The sequence below is a fragment of the Vicia villosa genome, linkage group LG1, assembly GCF_029867415.1.
Source record: "Vicia villosa cultivar HV-30 ecotype Madison, WI linkage group LG1, Vvil1.0, whole genome shotgun sequence".
Taxonomy (NCBI): Eukaryota; Viridiplantae; Streptophyta; class Magnoliopsida; order Fabales; family Fabaceae; genus Vicia; species Vicia villosa.
In genome coordinates, this window is record NC_081180.1 from 111,054,945 (window position 1) to 111,069,367 (window position 14,423).

Here is a 14,423-nt window from a genome sequence, read left to right on the forward strand (position 1 = left end):
GGGTCTTTTGTCAATGAAAATGCCTACAACTATAATGTAAGTACAAGTTAATACTTTTGAAATATTTGTTAATCTCCTTAAGGTTTGAGAAAAAATCAAACCTTTTGGCATCTCTTAGAGGTGGAGAGATCCTGTCTGAAAATTGATTACTAAGTTACAGCTCTGTGATGGTTCTACTAAGTTACATATTTGTTATAGTTCTACTAAGTTATAGTAATTAATTAGCCTTACACTTTGTCTCATAGAATTTCAACTTGTATTTTTTTGAACCAAAAGGCCCGAAAACACGTGAAATTTACCACAATGGTAAAACACATTGAATCTACTAACATATCTTATAAGATGCATGTTTCAACCGTAAAACCACTAACAAAATTACTTACAAGCAACTAGTCTAATATGTACTCCTCTAATAATTTATGTTACAATTAATTTATTCCAAAAAGTTCTTAGTGTTATTCTATATTATCACTTATCATGCATCTAAGTGGAACCGTGAGTAGATATTATCACTTATCAGTGTAACACATAGCACTCAAAAAGATTTAATGTCTAGATATTAATTCCCCATCCATATAAAATGGTGACTTTTATTAGAGTTACTAGTACTATATAATTCCCTATAATGCCCTATTGTAAATATTAGTAAGCAAATTCAATATCTACATAAAGATTTATTATATAGTGCGATGTTATAATTATATAATTTATAATTTTCTATATTAATTCCCCATAATAATTTTCTATATCAATTATACATAAAGATTTAATATAGTGCTATGTTATTAGAGTCACCATTATATATTTTGCTTACTAATTCACTATATTAATATCTGACACAAAGCACTATATAAAAGTCACCACTCAGTGTTTCTCTTCATTAAATTCATATTATGAAACACATAGAAATATGTAGTCCCATATTATGTGAAACATATGCAGTCTCAAATATTCGTGCCACTAATGAAACATTTTTGTTGAGGAAAGAATAAAGTTGGAAGCATGACAACTACTCTATGATCTAATATCTTAGTGATGATTTTATAATATATTTTATAATATGCAATCTCGTATGCCTAAATTTATATAAAGTTATGGCCCATTTCAACTTGTTGAATTTCTTGTAGAATGAATACTATTGAGAATACCATTTGGTTGATCATTCACAATATATTGCATATCATCATCTATTATATGGGACTGCATCATTATTACATGGGACTGCGTCATTATTATACGGAAATACATAACTATGGGACTGCATCATTATTATACGAGACTGCATTTGTTTAAAATTATTTTCCATTGAATTATCTATTGCTACTATTTATAGCTGCTGCATAACTATATTAATTTGTAGCTGCCACATAACTATATTATTTTGTTTTTGTAGATACTGTATAACTATTTTATTTAGTTTTTATAGTTGTTGCATTCTTGAGTGCTTCCCTAACCAATTGTATTATATAAGTGATTATTGGTTATATGTAAAAAAATTACTCTTTTTCATGTGTAAGAAAAATTACAAGCTGTAATTAAGGATTCCGTGTCTGAAAATGAGGCATTTCATAAAGTATTTGGAAAAGAACGACATGGATATGTTCGTAGTATGGGACTTGGAGTTACGCCATCTCCAAGGTCGTCTCAACTTTTTCGGAGGCCCTGTGTAGAGTAGTCGTATTCTAATCATGGAAAAACAAATAGAGGTCCTATCTTACCATAGTTTAACCAATATAAACATTTTATGAGGCCCTATTTAGCCACATGTTAAGTGTGAAAATTTTGAGGCCCTATGCGGTAGCCCGCCTTTCACGCCCTCAAAGACGGCCCTAACCATCTCAGATTAATAAATCTATGAGATCCACATCTTCTTCTGCGGAAAATGAAAAAATAAAGAAAATGCAAGAAGAAATTAATGCACTTAAAGAAAAGAATTCAAAAATTGATGAATTGATGGAGGCAGTTGCATTCTTAAGGCAGAGAGACAATGCTAAGACAAAGGAAATTGAACTCTTAATGCAAATGCAAAATTCTAGTGGAGGACAGATATATTATTTTGATACATTTAAAGTTAAAGTTTATGAGTATTTTTTCAAAGTTTATTATTTTAATACATTTTTTTCAGGGATGGGAATCACCCGCTGATGGTAGACGTTCATCTGAGTCTAGCTACCGTATTGCAGATAATGGAACAACAAGAAAGACAAATTAGACTTTAATTTGCCATGAATTAATTAGATTATGAACATTCTTATGTATTTTTGGCATAATGATACTTATTATTTTAAGACTAGGATTTGATATGTTTTTTCGATTTTTTATACTACATAACTATGGAACTCATATTTTACATGATAATGGCACTCGCAATTTTTTTATATAATGATGCTTATTTGATATTAAATGTTTCTGATTTGAATTAATTTTATTACGTCAAAAAGTGATAAAAAATAAAAAATAATACTGGAAAATATTAAAAAAATAATACTATATTTAAAAATATTTAAATATATTTTAGTAGAAATAATTTAAATAAAAAATATTATAAAAATATAATATAATAGATAAAAAAATTAATAATGGTTTAAATTGTTGCTAAATATAAAATTAAATAATTAGTAGCGTTTTTACCGTTACCAAATAAATTATTTAAAATTAATAAATCAAATTACGACGGTTTTAACCGTCAAGATATCATATTATGACAGTTCTAAACCGTCGCGAATAACAACGAAAACATAAATCAAAGGCATATTACGACGGTTCCAACCGTCGGGCTATCACATTCCCGACAATTTTTAACCGTCGCAAATAACTATGAAAAAAATCCTACCAAAATTCATGACGGTTTTTAACCGTCGCTATTTATTGTTTAAGTCAGTTACATACCGTCGTGAACTTGCACGACGGTTGGTGTGACGGTTTTTGCAACCGTCGCGAAACAGGTTGGGGACATACGATTCCGCGATTGTACTATAACCGTCGTAGATTTTAAATTGCGGCGGTTTTAACTGTCGTAATTTGCCAAAATAACCGTCGCAATCTGTAAGTTTTCTTGTAGTGACCAAATCCTTGAACTTCTCATCTTGCTTGTCCAAATGCGATCTTATGATAACATTCTCCTTTCTGATCTCATCTAAAGTTTCCTTGAGAACAGGAGGCGATTCCTCAAAAGCAAAGGGCTTTACATTCATAGAAGTATGACCCACTTCAACAGTAGTCATCTCAATAAGAGACAAAGCTTGATGTGCAGAAGGAGGTGTGACTTTAGGCTAATGAAGCGGTACATAAGCAGTTTTTTTAGATTGAATCTCTATCATCACCTAATCTTCTTCATGTCATCTCTTTTCTGTCCGTACAATGTCGAAAATCATTCATAATTGCACTAATAAGAACCACCGCCATCGATTCGCATCCCTGTGATCTGCGATCACATCTTCATTTTTCCTTTCCTTTTCTCCTTTATATTTTGTTTTGCTCTTCTTGAAGGGTGTGGCCATGAAGAAAAGTTGGAGGAAAACAATAGAAAATAGAATTTGAAGGCAAAGGTGAATATGTCATGAGGGAGAGAAATAAGAGAGGAGGTTGAGATAAGAGTGTTTGGTGAAGGAAAAGAAATGTGAGAAAATAGTGTTGATATGATGGGAAAAGGAATAGAAATCTCAGAAAATGTGTAAAATGAGGCAAGAAAAATACAACATGGTCATATAGAATGACGTCTGCTTGTGAAATACCCCAAAACATGGTTATTAGAGTAATTTTCTTAAAATATGGATTAGTGGTTAAATTACTCCCAAGGTTCTTTAAGTTATTTAATTGTAACAGTTTGGTCCTTCATGTTGTTTTTGCTACAACTAGGTCCTTTATGTTATCAAATGTGTGCACCATTGTCCTTTTTTAACCAAGAAAATGTGCTAATTATGGATGCAATTATTTTGAGGATGTAAAAATGATGAAGTGCTTCCAAAAACACAACAAAAAATATTTTTAAATGATTAAAATGAGAGAAAAAGGAGGCAGTTATCACCCAAAAGGACCAAATTATTAAAAAAAACTTAAAGGACCAAACTGTTACAATTAAATAACTTAAAGGACATTGAGAGTAATTTACCCTGGATTAGTTATGTATTTTTTTTTAAAACTTATTATTAAAAAAAAAAATTCGCGCCCAGACGCATCTTCCTCTTCACTAAGCTAAAGCAAAAGCCCAAATCTTTTTTGGGATAAATAAACAATCGATGGCGACTTCATGGATTTCATCTTGATGATTTCGATCTAGTTGTTTCAATTATTTCTCAACCTAACCTTTATGCCGCTTTAGTGATTGTCCCTTTAAGCGAGTGCGCTTCTTGAATCCCTTTGGTAGCATAGCATTAGAACTTGGAAATGACGAGTTATCATGGCTATGATTGTCTTTTTCTTGTGACCGACGTTCAATTATTTTCTTATGCATGAGATCGACAGTCTCATCAACAATCTTAAGGCCCCCCTCTTCACATGATGATGCCACCTTTATGAATTTAGAAACAGCATTTATGAAAATTTGTGTCCTAGACAATTTAGGATCGACTTCAACCTCTTTTCCCCTCGAATCTTGCATGATACTATAACAAGCTTGTCTTGTCCACCTTCTTAAAATATACTCACGAGGAATGCTCTTAACATCATTTGCTTCAAGCACTTTCAATGCATGTGAACAAAGTATGTCAAAGGTCTCAAATTTTCTATAACTACAAGTAATGGAAGTTGAAGCACGATCATATGACACCCTCCAATATCTTTCTTTCTTTTCCATATAAATGATATATTCACATAAAGTGTGAGACTCATTTCTCTCTGATATCGACAAAGCTACAAATTGCCTGAACTCGCTCTGAAACAATTCAAATACAGTGTCTGTGTGTGTATATGTTTCCCATTTGTATTAGAATTGGGCTCATCTCATATATTAACCTTGTAAGCTTATGTGAGGACTCATACTCACACCTCAATTCATTTCCTCTATTCTCTTCAACAACTCGTTCAAAATGTTTAAAGAATTGTATGATATCCACATTTGGTCTCATACAAGATTTGAAGTGAGCATTCAAACTTTCACTTATTTGAGTACTTCTCATGCCAAGTGTTAATGCTTACTTCATATAACATGAAGCCCATTTCTTTTTTATAGCATAAACTAATTTGATCCAATTATTTTCATGAACACTATAATCGTTGATCAAATTGATCCAAGCTGTTTCAAAATCTGCTTCATTGTCAATATCATACATGCATTTTTTAAAATCTCTTAAGAAATAACTTCCTCCCTTCATCAAGTTTCCAAGGTGTTTAATTCCATTTTGCAATAAGTGCCAAGTGCATAAGCCATGGTGAGTCTCAAACATCACTTCAGCAAGTGCTCTGGAAATTGCTTGATCTTGATCAGTGAATACAGTCTTTGGCTTCTTGTTGTTATGTGCTTGCAAGAATGTATCAAACAACCACTTAAATGAATCAATTGTCTCATTATACAATAAGGCTGCACCAAAAATTATCGAACCCCTATAGGGGTTGAAGCCACAAAATAAAGCAACTGGTCTATTCGCATGATTAGTACAACATGTAGTGTCCAAAGACACAACATCACCAAAATGCCCGTAATCCAAAATCATATTTGCATCACACCAAAACACATTAGTTATTTGTTCTTCTATATCTATTTGATGTGCATGAAAGAAAGAAGGATTCTCCAATAATTGTCGTTGGAAATACTGTGAAAGACATCCAACCTCGTCGTACTCCATACTTATTTGTCTTTTTGCATTGATGTAATTTTTAACATCCACTCGGGTAAATCCAACATGTGTGCTCATAAGTTGAAATGTTGACTTCTGCCTTAATTCGGAGTCATCGGCCAAATCAATATCACGTGCTTGTACTTTAGTTATTTTTCCATGACATGCAAGCATGTGTGTTGTTTCAGGAGATTGTAGAGAATGATTATGTTCCTCTACAAATTCACGGATGACCAATTTTTCACTATTACATACAAGTGAAATTCTGGCTTTACAATCAGTTCTAATCCCAGCTCTGTGAGTACTAACAAAAGCATTTATATTCTTTCTCTTTCGCAGTCCTTCCTTAGAACAAACAAACCTGCATGATGATATGGTGTCTTCTTTATTCTTGTTTGCGTAACGTTTTCTAACTCCAAACCCAACATGTGCACTATAAGCAATCCAAAATTGACTTGCTTATTCTATGTAATCAAATTCCGTAACAATCTTTAGTTTCCAATCATCATGTAAAGAAGTCATGTTTGATTACATTAACAAAATAAAACAACCTGAAAAGTATTTAAAAAAATTAATATTAGTAAACATAATCATGTGATGGTGCTGTTTGCAAAATTATTGCTTTTAAAAGTGAACACAATCAATGAAACACTATCACCATTTCAATAACACACATTTTATATGTAATATAAAACTTAGGGTTTGGTTGCATCAAACAAAAAATGAAGATGGAAGAAAGATGACCTAGTTTTATAAAGTGTTGGAGAATAAACCCTTATTCATTCCTCAGTATTTTGCTGTTGGATAAAATCAATTTCTCATTGCAACACTGTGATATATACATAATGTAGAGAGGAAAAAAAGGTATTGAGAAACATAACGTATTAAGGAAGAGAGAAGAAATAGGTGGAAGCTACGACGGCAGCAACGGCGGTGACGGTGGCCAAAACGGTGGAGAATAGGAACAATATGCTGTGGAGAATAGAAACTGAAATAAAATAGAGATAGTGGTGAAACAGAGATATATTATTTGTATGTTTTTAAAGTAAAAGAAAAAAAGTGACCTGGAAGTGTATCAAACATTTAATTAATCCAATGGCACCTAATAGTTTAAAGTTACGGTAACTTTCCCGCGTGAAAGTCACCGAAGCCGGATCCATACTTTTCTCATGTATATATGTGTATAATGTGTTTACTCTGAAACCAGAATCCATTTCAATGTTTAGATAAGTTAGTATCACCTATTAAGGGTATATGCCATATTTATGAATTCCATTATTCTTTTTTGAAGAAATATTTTCAACCGAAAACAGAGGAAGCAATAGACCATATGTTGATGGCAGCATGCACGTCGGAGACTTACAGAGGGTTGATGGCGGTCACAGTTCAATGAAGCGGCGCGAGTTATGATGAAGCTGATGCGGAAAAAGGTCTTGACCTTGAACAAATATTTTTGCGATGTTGCCTGGGATGCTTTTCGTTTGAATGTTATTTAAGTATCTATAATATAATAAAGGCTTAATTGCACTTTTGGCCCCCCTAGTTTCAGCTGCTTAAACTTTTAGTCCCCCCAGTTTAAAACCCAGGATTCATGCCCTCAAATTTTTACTCTGTTGGAATTTTTGAAGCCCCCCTCCATTTGGCAGTATTTTTAATGACATGGCATGGAAATAAACTTGCCACATGGGTAATGATTTAATGATGAATGACATGGAAAACATTAACTATTTAAAATATTTTCATGTTATTTGTAAAATAAACTTAATTTGGAAAATGTATTTTTAATTCATTTAATTGGACACATAAGAATCCAATTTTGCCCTAATCCCTTTCTTGTTCATTCTATTCGTCAAAATCCAAAAAGCCCCTTCATCTCCTTCATCTCCTCCATTGTTACACAGTGCGCAGGTGGGTGGTGGTATTGTCTTCTCCAAACGCCATAGTCTTCGTATTGCTAGCTGGTGTCAATAGCTGAAGAACCTCCATAAGAACAATGGCGACTGAGGAAGAACGCTTTTGTTTTAGGTATGTTTTTTTGCCTTCTTTGAACATGGTGATAGTCAGTATTTATAGTTTCGTGTGGTCCACTGGTTTTATGTTATTGTCTATTACTATAGTAGTTTCCATTGGTTTGTGTGGTCCACCATGTTCTGCTATTGTCGCTTATTATAGTAGTTTCCATGGGTTTGTGTGGTCCACCAGTTTTAACTTTGCATTTGAATATTGTTAATTTCAGGCCATCCCAAGAGATAAAAGTTAGGTTAAAGATACACCATAGGGGTATGTTTGTAAATGAACCTGTTAATTTGTACATAGGTGGTGAGGTTACTGAATTTGGATGGAAGTTTGATGTTGACTATATGTCTGTCATGGAAATGAGACAAGTGATTAGGGCACAGGGTTATGTTGACATTGCTAATCTGTGGTATAGGCACCCCAATTATAGCTTTACTCGTGGTCTAAGGAGTTTGAACACTGACAATGATGTCTTGCAGTTTGCTAAAGATGTAGAAGGTCATGAGCTAATTGATATTTATGTGGAACATAAAGTATCAGATCCACCTGAAATTGTTGACCCAAGTGAGTTAGGTAAAATTATAGATGATGATGATGATGTACAAGTGATAGGTGTGAAGTCTGTTAATGTTTCTAATGAACCTGAACCTGCTAAGGAACCTACTAAGTTTGTGAGTGTCCATACACATGCTGAGTTTGTAGACAAAGACCCTGAACCTGCTGACCATGAAAATTTTGTTGCTCAACCTACTGAAACTCAAGTTACTGATGAACCTACTGAAGACAATGACAATGTCCCTCATCATTTTGAGACCCAACCTGACAATGTCCCTCATCATTTTGAGACCCAACCTACTGATGAACCTACCAAGGAACCTACTGAGGAACCTACTGAGGACAATGTCCCTCAACCCAATGTACCTCAACTTAATGAACCTCAACCTGATGAACCTCAACCTGATGAACCTCAACCCAATGTACCTCAACCTAATGAACCTCAACCTGACCCTACTGAAGACAACGTCCCTCAACCTGAACATGATGATGACCTCAGTGAAGATAGTGACTACTGTGAGGATAGTGAAGGCTATGAGGGTGTGAATTGGACCTCAGTTCTTCCCCCAGAAACCTTAGGTCAGGAAAACTGAAATAAACATGCCACAACAGGATGAGAATGAAGAGGATGAGGATCACTTATACACACCCCATGGTAGTGAGGATGAAGGATATGTAGAAAGGAATCCAATTTTCAAAAGTGGTGGGGGATGTGCATTCCAGCTAGGAATGATGTTTACAGACAAGGATACAATTAGAGATGCAGTGAAAGAGTATGGAATGGAAAATCAAAAGAATGTGTATATCAAGAAGAATGATTCTAAAAGGATCGTAGTTAAGTGTATGGAAGGCTGCAAGTTTCACTTAAGGTTCAACATGAGGAATGGGCAGAATTATTGGCAGGTTGTTAGTTATGTGAGTGACCATACTTGTTTTAGAACTGCTGACAACAGGAATGCCAAGACTCAGTGGCTTGCAATTAGGTTTACACAATTGCTAAGGCACAGTCCATACATGAAGCCAGCTGGTCTAGTTGCTGAAACTCTTCAGAGATGAGGTTCAAAGATAACTACAGATCAAGCATATAGGGCTAAAAGAAAGGCTTTGGAAATGATCCAAGGTGCTGGTATAGATCAATTCAGACACTTGAGAAGCTATGGAGAGGAGTTGTTGAGGTCCAATCCCAAGAGTACTATGGTTATTAAATGTGAAGAGAACAATGGCAATCTAGCATTTGAGAGAATCTACATTTCTTTGGATGCATGCAAGTCAGGATTTGCCACCTACTGTAGACCTATCATTGGATTGGATGCATGTTTTCTTAAGGGTGATTATGGGGGCCAACTGATGTCAGTTGTAGGCAGAGATGCAAACAACCAAATATGTCCAATAGCTTATGCTGTTGTTGAGGCTGAAATCAAAGACTCATGGCAGTGGTTCTTGCATCTACTACTACAAGATTTAGGAGCATTCAATGATAGGTGCTATGGCTTTATTTATGACCAACAGAAGGTAATACTAAACTCTAAATGTAATTATTTTAATATTCACTTATATATTAATATACAACTGTTATGTGTAAAAGTTGTAGGGTTTGGTTCCTGCTATCCAAGAATTAGGTGACAATGTGGAGCAAAGAATGTGTGTCAAACACCTTTATGGTAATTGGAAGAAGAAACATTCTGGTTTGGTGCTTAAACAGGCCATGTGGGCAGCAGCTAGAGCTACTTGTGTTCCTATGTTTGATAGAGCAATGGAGAAGTTGAAGCTTCTAAAGCCAGATGCATGGAAGGACATGGCTGACATTCCTGCTAAATATTGGTCAAGATCTCATTTCAAGACATTTTCAAAGTGTGATATTCAGGTTAATAACATGTGTGAGGCATTTAACAGGGCAATTTTAGAGCATCGAGACAAGCCAATCATAACACTTTTGGAAGGAATCAAGCATTATATCACAAAGAGGATAACTAAACAGAAGACACTATTACAGGACTATGAGGGTGTTATATGTCCTAGAATCCAATTGCTCATAGAGAAGAACAAACAGGAGGCACAAAACTGGACCCCTTCTTGGCATGGTGATGATGACTTATCCATCTTTGGAGTTACCAATGGAGTTGAGACTTACTGTGTCAATCTGAAAAATGAATCATGTAGCTGCAGAAAATGGGAGTTGTCTGGAATCCCATGCAGTCATGTTATCTCTTGCATTTGGAGCATTAGGAAAAAACCTGAAGGATATGTGTCTCCATATTATAGGTATTTCTTGAATTCTACAACATTAAGTTTTCTTTATGTTATATTTATGACACAAATTCAGTTTTGCAGCAAGCTTACATTTGGAAAGTGCTATGCTAACATTGTGTTTCCAAATAATGGACCACAACTTTGGAACAATGTTGACCATGTGCCAATGTCTCCTCCTGTCATGAGAAGGGCAATTGGCCGCCCTAAGAAGATGAGGAACAAAACATCTGATGAGCCAAAGAATCCCTTTGTTCTTCCTAAGAAGTTTGGAACTGTCACTTGCAACAAATGTGGACAAGCTGGACACAACAAGAGGAGCTGTAAGGGAAAGAGGGCAGCTGATAGGCAGATACCTAAAGGGGGCAACAAGGCAAAGAAAGCTAAGACAACCAATAAGGTAAAGAAGAGTAAGGGAAAAGAAAAACCAGTTGAGATTGGTCAAGGATCTCAGGCACCTCAACCAACTCAGGATTAGGAGGCAATGATGCCTTTCTTTTTGAATGTAACAATGTTGCATTAGTATGAAAGTTTGTTGTGATTGTAAAACAATATGATATTTTGGGTATTTTGTAGTGATTAGTAATCATTGCCAAACAATATGGTAATCAGTTTGGATCTCAGTATGAAAACAATATGGCTGCCAAACAATATTTTATAATGTTATGTTTTAAAATTGCTGCTACTGAACCACTTATGTAATGGCCATCAATTGGATAATTTCATATATGCAAGTAATTTTATAACTTACTGCTATAAAGATGACTTGTTGGTTCAATTTGATTACACTTTGGTTAGATTTTGTTGACTGATTAAATGTTATTTCAATTTGTAAATAGATGATGTCAAAATTTGGTAACATGTTGGTAACATGTTGTTATCAGTTTGGTAACATGTTGGTAACATGTTGTTATCAGTTTGGTTAAATTTGGTAACATGTTGACCAACACCAATAAACTGTTATCAGTTTGGTTCAATAAACTGTTGATTGGTTGTTATTAGTTTGGTTCAATTTGGCTAAATTTTATTACACTTTGGTAACATTTTGACAACACCAAGCAACTTCATTGATTGATAAACTGTTACAACAAATTACAAGGTTGACAACACCAAGCAACACCATACAATTACAACAATAAACTGTTAACATAAATTGAACCTAAACATCCTTAAACTTATACATTAATTGAACCTAAACAAAGACAACAAATTAGACCTAAACAACAATTGTACTAACAGCTTCATTTCATAATTATTGTTGCAACTAATGATACCAGCACAACAATGGTCATGACCCAATTAAACTTCAACTGTTTCTTTATCAGTTTCATCTTCATCTTCAATTCTTCTTCTTTTGCGACTGAATCCTTAACCCTCTGCTTTTCTTCATTCAACTTTTGCATTAAGCTCGAAATTACTTCTTTTGCCTTAGGGTTCATTTCTTCATCAAGCCAAACAAAGTTACTGCACTTCTTGAAACCTTGAACATTGTACATCCCACAACCGAAAAAGCGACGTCCTGGGTTTGTATCGGTCCAGGCCGTCATCAACGGAGCATCGAGACCGCAATGACATTCCTGTCTCATTCTGTGACTTCTGTAGCTATCAAATGACACAGAGTTTTGAGACATTACAAGGTTGACGAAGGATGAAGGAGATAAGGGAGAAATGAAGGAGAAATGAGATATGAAGGAGATGACGAACAAAATGAAGGAGAAATGAAGGAGATGACGAACATAATGAACAAGAAAGGGATTAGGGCAAAATTGGATTCTTATGTGTCCAATTAAATGAATTAAAAATACATTTTCCAAATTAAGTTTATTTTACAGATAACCTGAAAATATTTTAAATAGTTAATGTTTTCCATGTCATTCATCATTAAATCATTACCCATGTGGCAGGTTTATTTCCATGCCATGTCATTAAAAATACTGCCAAATGGAGGGGGGCTTCAAAAATTCCAACAGAGTAAAACTTTGAGGGCATGAATCCTGGGTTTTAAACTGGGAGGACTAAAAGTTTAAGCAGCTGAAACTAGGGGGACCAAAAGTGCAATTAAGCCTATAATAAAATTAATGGTTGTAGAAACGTAAAAAATATCCTTATTTGATTTTTTGTCACCACATTAAAATTGTAGTTTTTTGGTCTTTGCACCATAAAATTCTTAATTTTATTATTAAAATAATACAACTCTTATATTTTATCAAACTTATCAAATCTCTCTAAACTCTCTATTTTTTTTCTCTTTCATCACTTTCTCACTTCTTTCTTCAACAAAAAAAAATTATTATTGATATATATGTGTATATATATATATATATATATATATATATATATATATATATATATATATATATATATATATATATATATATATATATATATATATATTTATTTATTTTTTTTATATACGAAAAATGGTATTTATGATCGAAATATTTTTTAATAAAAAATGATATACATAAAAATTTATTCAAAAAATCAATTATTGATCTAAATATTTTTATATACGAAAATATAATATTGATCTAAATATTTTTGTAAATGATACATAAATAAAAATAATATTTGCATACAGAAAAAATCTATTATTTACGAAAAATAGTATTTATGATTCAAATAATTTTTATTCAAAATCGATATACGGGAAAAAATCTACTATTGATCTAAATATTTTTATATACGAAATTTACTAGTGATCCAAATATTTTTGAAAATGATACCTAAACAAAAATGAAGTTTGTATACGGGAAAAAAAATCTATTATTGATCTAAATATTTTTATATACGAAAAATATTATTTATGATCCAAATATTTTTTATTAAAAAATGGAATAGGCCAAAGAATTTATTATTGATCTAAATATTTTTATATACGAAAATTTGATATTGATCAAAATATTTTTGTAAATAACACCTAAATAAAAATAATATATGTATATGAAAAAAAATTATTATTTACAAAAAAATGGTATTTATGATCCAAATATTTTTATTCCAAAATGGTATACTGAAAATAATTTATTATTGATATAAATATTTTTATATACGAAATCATCATATCATACTAAATTATAATCCTATAACTTCTTCTCACCAAAATTTTCCGCCAAATCTTTTTCATCAAATAATATAATAAAAAATTAATAATAATTAATTAATTACTATAAACTACCCACTTATAATCCTATAACTTCTTCCCACCAAAATTTTCCGCCAAATCTTTTTCATCAAATAATATAATAAAAAATTAATAATAATTAATTAATTACTATAAACTACCCACTTATAAAAAATTAATAATAATTAATTAATGACTATAAACTATTCACTTCTTCAATTAATTTATTTATTACCTTTCCTTCTAATTATTTATTAATTCTTTAATGACAAAAAGATAAAAAATTGTAAAACAACTAACCTGACCACGCTCTTAATTAACTAACCACTAATTAATTTTTGTAATTGTTCCAATATATTTATTATTTGTTTTATTTAATTATTTTATAGTTTTTCTTACAATTATTCATTAATAACTAAAACTAAAAAAATAGCAAAAATAAAAAATTAGCCACATTCTTAATTAATTCATGCCTACATAAGTGGTTTTGTTTTTATTTATTGTATTTTTTTTCTTTTATCAATTGTTTCTATTTTTCTACTGTTATATACTTTTTTTACTTTTTGTCTATCCATAAATTAGCATGCCATGAATTTTTTCATGTATTATTATTAATTTTTTTTATTTATATTATTTGTTTCCATTTTTCATACTTTTAATTTCTTTATATTTTTTGTGTGTCCATATATTAGCATGCCATGAATTTT

General features: G+C 32.4%; 2 protein-coding genes and 1 pseudogene across 2 annotated transcripts; 1 reads left to right on the forward strand and 2 right to left on the reverse strand.

The window, feature by feature from the left end:
* Nucleotides 1-4,300: 4,300 nt before the first annotated feature.
* On the reverse strand, nt 4,301-6,296 carry LOC131651438 (protein FAR1-RELATED SEQUENCE 5-like; annotated as a pseudogene).
* Nucleotides 6,297-9,455: 3,159 nt separating this feature from the next.
* Nucleotides 9,456-11,070, forward strand: LOC131651446 (uncharacterized). Its single transcript, XM_058921112.1, has 3 exons — nt 9,456-9,857; nt 9,937-10,607; nt 10,677-11,070. Exons 1-3 carry the CDS (start codon nt 9,456-9,458, stop codon nt 11,068-11,070), a joined length of 1,467 nt encoding a protein of 488 aa, XP_058777095.1.
* Nucleotides 11,071-11,751: 681 nt separating this feature from the next.
* LOC131651453 (uncharacterized) lies at nt 11,752-12,223 on the reverse strand. Its single transcript, XM_058921117.1, has 2 exons — nt 11,867-12,223; nt 11,752-11,784 (listed from the first exon to the last, which is right to left on the reverse strand). Exons 1-2 carry the CDS (start codon nt 12,221-12,223, stop codon nt 11,752-11,754), a joined length of 390 nt encoding a protein of 129 aa, XP_058777100.1.
* Nucleotides 12,224-14,423: the final 2,200 nt, after the last annotated feature.